Source organism: Mesoplodon mirus (genome assembly GCF_964341445.2).
Source record: "Mesoplodon mirus genome assembly, chromosome: 8".
NCBI lineage: Eukaryota > Metazoa > Chordata > Mammalia > Artiodactyla > Ziphiidae > Mesoplodon > Mesoplodon mirus.
The window spans coordinates 68,341,514-68,353,607 of NC_138984.1; the positions used below are offsets into that span (position 1 = coordinate 68,341,514).

The 12,094-nt window shown below is 37.1% G+C and overlaps 1 protein-coding gene across 1 annotated transcript in view; it reads right to left on the minus strand.

The window, feature by feature from the left end:
• NEB (nebulin) overlaps nucleotides 1-12,094 on the minus strand; it is a 264,486-nt gene that overhangs the window by 142,007 nt on the left and 110,385 nt on the right. Inside the window, exons 43-50 of the mRNA XM_082630423.1 lie at nucleotides 11,560-11,667; nucleotides 9,787-10,098; nucleotides 9,453-9,659; nucleotides 8,957-9,061; nucleotides 7,856-7,963; nucleotides 4,242-4,553; nucleotides 3,838-4,041; nucleotides 1,552-1,656 (exon numbers count right to left, since the gene is read on the minus strand). Of these exons, the coding sequence (XP_082486549.1) occupies nucleotides 1,552-1,656; nucleotides 3,838-4,041; nucleotides 4,242-4,553; nucleotides 7,856-7,963; nucleotides 8,957-9,061; nucleotides 9,453-9,659; nucleotides 9,787-10,098; nucleotides 11,560-11,667 (1,461 nt within the window). The remainder of the gene's footprint in view (nucleotides 1-1,551; nucleotides 1,657-3,837; nucleotides 4,042-4,241; nucleotides 4,554-7,855; nucleotides 7,964-8,956; nucleotides 9,062-9,452; nucleotides 9,660-9,786; nucleotides 10,099-11,559; nucleotides 11,668-12,094) is intronic.

Sequence of the window (12,094 nt, forward strand, 5' to 3'; positions counted from 1 at the left end):
AATGTTTCATTAGAAGTTTTTGTTAGAAAAGAGCAATGCCTTTTTTAAAAAAAATTATTTAATTTATTTTTTTTGGCTGCGTTGGGTCTTTGTTGCTGCGCACGGGCTTTCTCTAGTTGCAGCGAGCGGGGGTTACTCTTTATTGCAGTGTGTGGGCTTCTCATTGTGGTGGCTTCTCTTATTGCGGAGCATGGGCTCTAGGTGCGCGGGCTTCAGTCATTGTGGCATGTGGGCTCAGTAGTTGTGGCTCACGGGCTCTAGAGCGCAGGCTTGGTAGTTGTGGCGCATGGGCTCAGTTGCTCCGTGGCATGTTGGATCCTTCTGGACCAGGGCTTGAACCATGTCCCCGGCACTAGCAGGTGGATTCCCAACCACTGCACCACCAGGGAAGCCCAAGAGCAATGCCTTTTCCCATCTAACACCTCTAGTGGGGGAAAATCACACCTAACGGACTACGTAGCTAACACATTGTGAAACAAAATCTATTTCACAATATAGGGCTGTCCAAAAGTAGGATACACATTTTTAGGTAAGAAACAAAGTGCTTCATAATTTTTAAAATGTTAAGATTTTAAAATGTAAGATTTTTTGAGGAAAGTTTAAATATTGAATTTAAAAAGCTTAAGTGAAATAATGTGCTTCATCAGATTTGTTACATAATTAAATAATTGAGAATCTAATTTAATGCACTTCATTTAGAAACCAGATTGTTTAAAGTGCCTATTGATCTTGGACTTGTTTTTATATTTTAGTCCTTTGTGTCATTACTCCAGTACATTATTTAAGCTAAAGTGTTTGTATTAGAATTTAGAACTTGTCTTTAAAATATTAATTTTTACATCCATTATTTTCAGATTATGCCATGATGACAATAAAAATAAAAATGAAATTATCCTGAAAGAGTGTTTTTTTGGTGCATGAGTTTTTGTGTGTGTGCAAGAGTTTTTTATGCTCACTCATTTAAATTTTATTGAATTTCATGTATATCAGGCACTATACTAGCTAAGCACTGCAGATCAAATATGAATTGTCTCTGCTCCCAAGAAGTTCTTATCCACATAGGGAAGAGCTATACAAACCATTACATTATGACAACATGCGTAATAATGGACTATAATGAACAGAGGGCACATCCCTCCAACTCTATCTGACATAGGGAGTGCCAATTATTTGGATGTTCAGGCTTAAAACCACTAAATGAGGACTCTAAGTCAGTTGTAGTTAATTAAAATGATTGAAGTATTCAAAATAAATTCCAAATAAATTCACTGCCTTAGACGCAACTAAAATGAGATTTCTGGGGACTTCCCTGGTGGCACAGTGGTTGGGACTCCATGCTCCTAATGCAGGGGGCCCGGGTTCGATCCCTGGTCGGGGAACTAGATCCCACATGCATGCCGCAACTAAGAGTTCACATGCCACAACTAAGGAGCCCACCTGCTGCAACTAAGACCCAGTGCAACCAAATAAAAATAAATAAATAAATAAATATTTAAAAAAATAAAAATAAAATGAGCTTTCTGAAAACACATGCTGAATTTGGAAACTTACGTCACTCATATTGATTAAGTTTGCTTTAGCCAGAATAATGTCAGGTGTATCAGGCATGATGTGGACTTGAGTCTTGTCCTTGTCCCAAGCTTCTCTATAATGTCTCTAAAATGAGAAATAAGTGTTTTTCAGTGGTGCTGTAAGATTAGTGAGTGACGTCGTTAACTTCAAACAGTATTACTGATTCATCTAAATTAAGCATCACAATAGCATAAGCAGATAACATAAGCAGAAAACAGATATAGTATTTTTTCACTCATCTGAGACATAACTGCCTTCAAAAATATAGATTATGGATTACCTTTTCAAAGTTACAACTAACCTGCCTGTAAGAAATCAACCCAAGTATTTAAAGCCTTTGCCAACATCATCAAATGGAGCAGCAGTTCTCCACCTGTTGGATTGTAAAAGTCTCCCTCGGTGTTTAACTGGGGGACAGCCCTTATCTTCTGAAAAGATGACATATTCAGGGTATGTCTATATATTAGGGAGTCTCATTTCCTATGTGGTTTATTATATAATTATACCTCATAATTATTTGGGAGGATTAGGATTCCCCCAAAGGATTTTGTATGAGATTTATCAAAGCCTCTTGTATGTCCCGGGGTTATCATCCGTCTTTCTTCAACAGAAGACAGAGGGACCCGATCAAAAATCTCATTGATTTATTAAAACTGGGGGGTGAAAGTCTGATGAAAAACTGTGTTTACATTGTCAGAGAATCTTCCCACAAGATACTTATCAATTACAAAGGACAAAATAGTAACCAGACAGTGGAGAAAGCTGGTGACACCATTTCACCCAAGTAATCAAAGTTAAAATGATCAGTAATGGGACAGATTGACATTATGTGCCTATATGGAGGAGGATGCAACATGTGCTATCCTGCCAAAAATACAAAACCTGAATCTAATCATGAGGAAACACTAGAGAAACCCACATTTAGGGAGGTTCTACAAAACAACTGGCCTGTGCTCTTCACAAATGTCAAGGACTTGGAAGACAAAGAAGTGAGGAACCAGTTCAGATTAAAGGAGACTAAAGACATGACAAGTAAATTCAACGTGTGGTCTTGGATGGGATCCTGGATCAGAAAAGATTTTTTACTTTCTATAAAGGACACTTGTGGTAAAATTTAGTAAATTCTGTAGACTAGTGTTATTTCAACACTACTTTCCTGATTTTGATCATTGCACTGTGGTTATCTAAGAGAATGTTCTTATTTTCAGGAAATTTACATTTAGGGATAGAGTGGCATCAGGAAGCAACTTATACACATACACATACACACACACACACACACACATAGAGCTAAGAGAAAGAGGTGGGAGGGGGAGAAAGAAAAAGGCAAAAGTGACAAAATGCTAATAATTGCGGAATCTGGGTGAAAAGATATATATATGTATAAAGATGAACATACATATAAATTATTTGTACTATTTTCAACTTTTCTGTATACCTGAAATTATTTCAATATAACAAGATTTTAAAGTCTCATTGGTTCCTTGGACTTATCAATTTCCCTTTGAGTTGTGCAGTGTGGGGCGTGAGGGGGTGGCACTTTTCTCCTTCCTGAACATGCTTACTATGGTCCATGTAACCCAGAGGAGCCAATTAAGACATTCAGGACTACAACAAACCAAGGCTTGTGAATTTCCATATACCTTTATCCTGGTTCTGGACTAACCTTTCTGATTAAGAAAGATCAGCGTTTCTCGACCTCAGCACTATTGGTGTTGTATACTGGATGAGTCTTTGCTGTGAGGGAACTGTCCTGACTTCTATCCACCAGATGCCAGTAGCATGCCACCCTCAAGTTATGACAAGGTCTCTGCGTGCTGCCAAATGTCCCCTGTGGGACAAAATTGTCCCTGGTTGGGAACCACCAGATAAATAGATAACTGTATACTCTTTATGACATTTCCACTGTGCCTGTGTAAGGTACTCAGAATATCTCCCTCTCATATGCTCTATCCCAACAAAATCTGGGTCTTTAATGCACTCAAGTTTCAAAGAAAAAAAATACATTCAATAGTTTTTTCTTTATGATTTGGATAAATAAATAAATAAGCAAGCAAGATTTGGGTGACAAAATTTATACTAACCCATTTTTACATGATCCAGTGTAGGGTAACTGATAATTCAAATGAAGTAACCAAATAAAAAAACATTATGCTGTGTGATGCGATGCTATGCTGTTCTACTAATTTATTAAGCAAATACTATTGAGCACCTACCAGATATCAGGCACTATAATTTCTTTTATTTATTTCTGAAGTTACTCACATCACTCCTATTTTTGGCATTTGTCTTTGCCAGAACTATGTCCATGGCATCAGGAATGCTGGTGAACTTGTTTCTGTCTGGAGGCTGGCGATATTTCTTCTCACTGATGATGTTTGAAGCCCGTTTGTTCTTTTCTGCCTCCAAAGAACCCAGGGGACTCCATCCTATGCCTCTCAGCCACTCAAGGTCAGACTTATACAAATTCTGTGAAAATACAAAGCAAGCCATCAAAATTCCAACCTCATCTGGACCCTTGACTCAAGTGATTCTATGCATTACAAACAGATGCATTTTAGATATTCAGTAATAACTTATCTATCTAGTTTCACTCTGTCTACGATTAAATGGCTACTCATATGAGATATGAAGTACTACATAAACTATGAGACTTAGTAGAAACTGACCTCACTCTGTAGTTCATAAACCTTTTTAGCTTGAACAACGTCATTCTGGTCAGGCAGACATGTCCACTGGTGCAGGTAGTACTTGTAGTCTATGTCACTGACCAAGGCCTGGCATTTTTTGGCCAGCACCACTCCAAGCATGTCCACTGGGCTGCTGAACTTGGTTTTCCACTTCTCAAAGTCCTTCTTGTATTCCCTTTCACTCTGCATTTTGGCTACATTCATGGACAACACAAGCTTTGGATCATCTTGCAGACTCCGGAATCCAATATGGTGGCCGACTTGCTTGCGGTAGCCTTGTTTATATTTAAACTGAAATCAGAGGAAACAGTTCTCTTATTAACATAAACACAGGGCAAGTTAAACTCAGTTTGCTTTGTTTGCATGTTTGTTTTCCAAAACTGAGAATTTCATTTAACTTAACAAGAAATGTAAAAACTTAAGTGGAAGCTTCCAAAAAAACATAATGTAGCTGAGTATCAGGACAGGTTATGATGAGAAATTAAATTCAACTAGAGGTAGAAATATATATTGGGATGTGCTAGACATTGTGTATGCTGACTCTACGGTAGCATTTGATAAAGCTCTTGTGATATCTTTATGGGAATGATGGAAAAGTATGGCTGAATGGCAAAAAAAAAAAAAATGGGGGAGATTCAGGACTTGATGAACAAGCCTAATAGTGTAGATTAATTTATTAAGCAGCAGGGTTTTTGAGTGGTTTGCCATATAATTATGTCACATAAACTTGGCCTGTTTGGGATCCATATCTTCATGCACATAAAAACAGCTAAACACATTAAATTAGAAACAAAATTCCACAAGATCTCAACATATTGCCAAGATAGGTCAAACGAACTACATAAATGTAAGAAATTAATAGTGAAATCTAGTATTTAGATTCAATTGGGAAAAACTGCATTACTGTTGGATGACAATGACAAGAGGGATAATAATGAGAGGAATAATAGCATTTACTTGATACCAGATGCTGAACATACATTACACTTCACAGAAGTAGGTTCTACTCTCTCTTGACACCCAGCTTCATGGTTATGTCTACTAAAAATACTCAAGAGTCTATGTGGATTATAAGCTCAATGTGGGCAATCTGACAAAGTTGCTTTTAAAAAAGTAGATTTTTGTAAGAGATTCTGTAGGGGTACAGATAAAGGCAAATCAGAAGCTCATTTGCTTGGCCTGACCTGAAACAGGAAAACAACACCGAGTTTTGAGGCACTCTATTTTGAGAGGGGTTTGAAAAAATAGAATAAATCACAAGTGGAATGATCAGAGGATTGAAGGACCTATAAAGCTAAAACCAAAGGAGAATAAGTAAGAAACTTGAAATGTTTGAAGGGGTATCAGGTGAAAGAGGAAATATGCTACTTTTGTGGTGTTCTAAAACACAGACCTAGGGTTGATCAGTAACATGTTCGAAATAAGGAAATAGATAACGTCAATTAGAGATGATCCAGCAAGGAAACAACCTGCCCTGAATGACACAAAAATTCTTATATTTGTAAGTATCCAGAGACCAGTGGAATGGAGAGAAGGTAGGATGCTGAGTGGGAGATTAGATTAAATAACCTTTAAGTTATCTTCTAACTCTAAATTCTATGATTCTAACTTATTAAATTGAATACTCATAAAAAATAGCTCTACTCTCCTTAGATCGTATAGATACAAGAACCATTTGAAACTGAGAGGAGATACAATCTCTACAATGGTGGGAAATTCATTTATAGGTAATTTAACTTTAGGGTAAGATTCCAAAAGTTTCTAACAGATTTACGTGAAAAGAAATTAGGTACTATCAAATATTGTGTTGTTAGGAAAGTATTGACACAATTTAGTTTCCTAAACTATCTTTACCTCATGGGGAGCACTAACATTAAATGAAAATGAGTTTACTTTCTGGGGACCGTTCAAGCATCACTACTGCTTTAGGTTCATTACCACATCTATTCATTTTAATGAAGTATTGACCTGCAAGCCAGAGGGTGGGTAATAACACGTCATCTAATTAATTCTCAACACTTCTAATTAACTGAATTAGAGAGAAACTTCCCTTATATTCTTAGAATTTATTGTCAGATTCTGTCTTTATTTTTTTTTAACATTTTAATATTGGAGTATACCTCATTAAGAATGTTGTGGTAGTTTCAGGTGCACAGCAAAGTGACTCATCCATACATAAACATGTATCCATTCTTGCCCAGACTGCCCTCCCATCCAGGCTACCACATAACATTGAGCAGAGTTCCCTGTGCTAAACAGTAAGTCCTTGTTGGTTATCCATTTTAAAAATAGCAGCCTGTACATGTCAATCCCAAACTCCCTAACTATCCCTTCCTTCCCCCCTTCCCCCCAGTAACCATAAGTTCATTCTCTAAGTCTGTGAGTCCGTTTCTGTTTTGTAAATACGTTCATTTGTATCATTTTTCAGATTCCGCATATAAGTGATATAATACGATATTTCTCCTTCTCTGTTTGACTTAACTTCCCTCAGTATGACAATCTCTAGGTCTTTGCTGCAAATGGCATTATTTCATTCTTTTTTATGACTAATATTCCATTGCATATATGTACCACATCTTCTTTATGTCAGATTCTGCCTTTAGACATGCTTTCTCTCCAAACCAAATCCTTGTTTTGCTTTGTTTCAAAGATTTTGATTAAGAGGTTGTGCTTCCCTATGAAATTCTGGTAATTTATTCTCTATAACCAAAGTTCTCTGAGTTTTTGGTGCTTAGTTTTTGGGGTTAACAAAATTATATGTTTTAGTGTTTGCAGAATATCTAAGTTGAATACTTATAAAACTTTAATTGATCAATAGGAACTATATCCAGTTTATTTATCAAATTTACTACCCTTTCCAATCATAAATAGAAGTTGCCTTGGGAATTCCCTGGCTGTCCAGTGGTTAGGACTCAGCGCTGTCACTGCCATAGCCTGGGGTTTAATGCCTGGTCGGGGAACTAAGATCCCACAAACTGTGTGCGGCCAAAAAAAAAAAAGAAGTTGCCTTGGAGAGCGAATATCCTTGTTTTATGAACTTTCGACAAGATATCCAGGGGAAAGTTAAGTCCTCTGGATCTTAAACCTAAATTCCTGCCACTTTCTGTATTTTCTATACCCTGAGCCACTTTATTATAATTATGTAAATGCAAGGATGGACTAAATAGAAAGAATTGGAAGCTAATTTTAAATATGTGCAAAGAAAAATTTATTAACATTAGGTTGTTGAGGTTATTTATTATCTGGCTCTTTGAATTTGTCTAAAATCAACAAATAGAAGCCAGGAAAATTATTTTCAGGCAAGTAGGGGAAAACGGAAATCTCTGGTTCTTTTGTAATGTCTAGAAACATCATGTCTTAGTGTAATGCATCTTGTAGGTCCTCTGGCTCAGTCTCTGTCCAGGCAGCCCCTTTTTTGATATTCGATCAGTGAGAAACAAGAGTGAATTTGGGATAAGTGAAGAGGGTAGGAGAAGGTGAAGGGGACGGCATTACATTTTGAAAGGTAGGGCCTATCTGTGAAAATCATTACCAGCATTAAGGTACTGGATTCAGATAACAGTATATCCTCATAGAAGTCAAACAATACTTACATCACTAGCAATGTCTCTTGAAGCTTTGGCCAATTGTACAGAAATTGCATCAACTGGGAGATCATAGCCTTTCTTCAAAGCTTCTTCCCATCCAAGTTTATAGAGTTTCTGAAAATTAAAGAAATTATTTAGCATTATTCGGTGTATATTAAAACCCAAACAGATTATTGAACAAAAGTGTACCTAAAGAGTAGACATCAGATTTTAACATCATCTATCTTATCTCTAAAGATATGGATAAAAACAAAGCAAGCTGTTTAATAGAGCAATGACTTAGCATCACATGATCTGGCTTCTTTTTTTTTTTTTTTTTTGCCTCTGAGACTCACTCCCCACCCCCTTGGTAGTACAGTTGATCATGTCCTTTTCTGTTCAGACACCATATGGTCATATCAAGTATATTAGGTAGATTCCCTTTGCAGTTAAGTACAGTTGAGGCTCACTATTTTGATTATAGATGTTAAATTGATTTTTTAAAAAAGGGTCAGGTAACATATTTTAATTATCTAAATGATAAAAGTAATAGATAATGAAATGCCTTTTGTAAAGTGCAATAAATAAGTTAATCTTTCTGAATCAAATTTATTGAATGGATGCACATGTTAAAACTGGACAATAATAAAAATAGCTGAAGGCCATCCAGTGCTTACTATGTGCCAGGCACTGTGATGAGAACCCTTCATGGAATTTCCCATTTGGTCCTCATAGCAATTCAATGTCATAGGCACTTTTATGGTCCCAATTTTAGGGATGAGGAAATTAAGGTTTAGACCCAATATTACACAATTCATAAATGGCAAAGCCAAAGCTCATACTAGTTCTGTTTGGTGCAATTTTTTCTTCCAACAGCTATTTATCAATTTTCTATACTGCGCCATGCACAATGAGTACTGAAATAAACAAAACAGGCACGATGCCTACTCCATGGGATATATAATCACAGCCAAAGTGCTTGCTTTAAACCACCATAAACTGCAACATCCCTACGCTAACCAGTTTGAGTCATTCATTTCCACTGCTTCAGCATTTACATCAATTATATACCATGCCATCATTTAAAACGTTCAATTAGTTTCAAGCAAAATTTTTATGTAGCTTTACCTGACTGTAGTGTGTTTGATTTTGCTTGGCTTGTAAAATATCTGGTGTATCTGGCATCACATGAACCTTGGTTTTATCTTTGTTCCAATCAACGGTGTATAGGTACTAGAAAGTTAAAAAGCATACATTTAAAATTTAATAACTTTTTAGGACAAACAAGAAAGAAAAAATATAACAATATTTGAATGCACTCAATTTGAATTAGCTTAAGTTAATTTAGTAACTAAAGTAGTATATGATTCAGAAAAGACACCAAAAATAAACTCAGACTTAAAAAAATAATTTAAAAGAACAAATAATTCCTAACTTAATTAGAAGCGCAAGTAAAATAAAAATAAGAGGTAGGGAGCAGAAGAAAATGGTGTAGGGGAGTGCTCTGGTACTGTTTGCCACTGCATAGAAGTGGTGGGCCCAAATTAAATTTCCCAAACAAGAACCAGAGACTGCTAGCCCTGTCTGGCTGGGAGCTACAAGGAAGGATAGCTGTTCTGTCTACCTTGTTCATGGTATGCGCATTCCGCTTGGCAAGAACCATGTCCATGGAGTCATTCAGCTTCTTAAACTGGAAGTTGCTAGGGTGCTGGCGGTATTTCTGATCACTGGCATTTTCAGTTGCTTTCTTGGCCTTCTCCACTTCTAGGGAACCAGCTGGACTCCAGCCAAGCCCTTTGTACCATTCATTGTAGTCCAGCTTATATTCATTCTATAAAGAGAAGAAGCACATTCTACTTTACCTTATCAATTTAGATACAAAACTGTGGCACAGGAGCCTGTAATCTCCCTTCTCATGCTAAGAATGCAACCATCACTCAGAAAGAAGACAGCCTTACATCACTCTGTATGTGATTCATATTCTTGGACAGCTGGATGTTCATGGAGTCTGGAAGGAGGATGTACTTGTGAATCAGGTGCTTGTAGTTGGTGTTGGTGACTTTGGCTTGGGCATCCTTGGCGGCCGTGACACTGAGCATGTCAGCAGGGGTGTGGTAGCTGGTCTTGGTTTTCTCATAGTTTTTCTTGTACTCCCGATCAGATTGCATCTTGGCCACTTGCATGGAGTGGACTAATTTGGGATCATCCTCAAGACTGCGGAAACCAACCATCTTCCCCCTCTCCTTTTCATAATTGTGTTTGTATTTATACTGTGAAGAAAAATTTGAATATTTATTCAGAGCTATTCCCTTGACCAGAAATCATTCTAGTGTTAATATTCTGTATTTCATAAAAAGGGATACTTTTATAGAATTCTACAGTTCACAAAACACTTTTTTCACATTTATTTGTGTAAGTTGATCATCACAACTATACCTTGTGAGGTAGACAGCAAAGTTATTGTTACTGCCCCCATTTTAGAGAACAGTAAGCTGAGGCCAGAGGGGTGAGTGACTTCCTAAAGTCATTAAAGCTTAGAACATGGATCTTGTGATGATACACCACCCAGATTTTCACACATACACTGTTGTTAAAGAACATTTAGTAGGTAATAAGTGTACAGCAAATGAGAGAAAAAAAAGCAGAATGTTCTAAGCAGTTTAATGTTGCCCTGAAAAATCATCCAGCCAGTCTTTCACTGATGAGAAGAGGCTTAATTATGAGACACACAGTATAATTTTAGGGTAGCTTTATATTTGTGGAGCTTTCTTTCTTTTAAGACTCTCTACTCTGGTATAATGGGGAAGAAATTTTACTATTTATCACCAAGTTCCCTCTTTCAGGGGGAGATCCTGATGCATGGAAAACTCCTTATTCTGCCTATCTCTTGTGGGTTCGGGTGTACAACTTAGGGGTTAGGAGCTGGGAGAGCCAAATGACTCCAGCACAATAGAGGGAGAAGTTTGGAGTCCTCAGGACAATGTAGGAGTGGGATAGGGATGGGTAGGTAGGAAAAATGAAGAGCAGAGATGGAAGAGGAAAGAGAAAGTAGACCTGGGGGATGGCTAAGGAACGAGTGCTCTGAATGTTCTCCTCTCATTACCCCCAAATTATTAAATGTTCACTGTGAGTGGATTTCTTGTGGAAACAACCAAATGAAAGAATTGAGTTTCATAAAGGTGATGTGTTATGGCAATGGTGTGTTGGCACACCAGCTCTCTGGGGGAAAAAAGCCCTAATTTGTAGTGTTTGCCAATTTCTGTGGTGTAAGTACTCCCATTACGGTTGATACCAAGCTACCAATAGTTTAACAACTGGTTTGCAAAATTCATGATTATTTAATAATCAGCTATCATGAGCACAAAAGATCAGGACCCCCAGCACACCACTTCCTGGGACATCCTGTTGGGAAGACAGAGCCTAAGAGGCAGGAGGCAAGAACAACACAAGTCTTAAGAAAACTTAGTGAAGGGCTTTGGATTTCTACCGGCCATAGCCTTGGTGATGGAGTACAAAGGTGGTCATAATGTGGCTGGCATTCTGTTTTTTCAGAATACCAGAGAAAACACAAGAGCAAGGCTAAGAAGCATTTACAGAACAGAATGGGACTATTGTTAGCAGGCATGCTTTCTTTCTCATATTTTATTCACTCAGTGTTTCTAAAACTCAGCCCTTATTATTTTGGTAGATTAGAAACTCCCAGTCAGGTGACTGCTTTCCTTCAGACTTACATCGCTTGCAATATCTCTTGAGGCTTTGGCAGCTTTGATAGGAATGGCATCAGTTCTGAGATCATACCCTTTCTTTTTAGACTCTTCCAAAGAAAGTTTGTAGAGTTTCTGGAAAGAGAGGCAAAGGAAATAGTTTTCTTCTAAATAGGAAAGTCTGGGTTTATTTTAAAAGAGTAAAATGGCACTGCAGCATCTTTTTTTTTTTTTTAATCTTTCAGCAGAATGCTTCATTTGTGGTTCAAGGGCTAAATGCTCTCACAAATAACATAACTGTGTTTGAAAACAAAATCTATTACAAATTAAAACATCTTCAAAAAACCACCAGAAAAAGTAAGAGCTACTGGTCTCTATTAGGTTGTAAATATGCTTTTTAAAAATGTGAAAGCCCAGTAGATTCTTACTGATGCATTTTGTCAAATAAGAGTCAAGAGTAGAATACAAAATAGCCATGTTTTTACATCAAAAGACTTCACTGTTTTGCAATTGACACTTTTATGTATATAATTGTGTGGATACTACAATCCAAAAAGAAGTC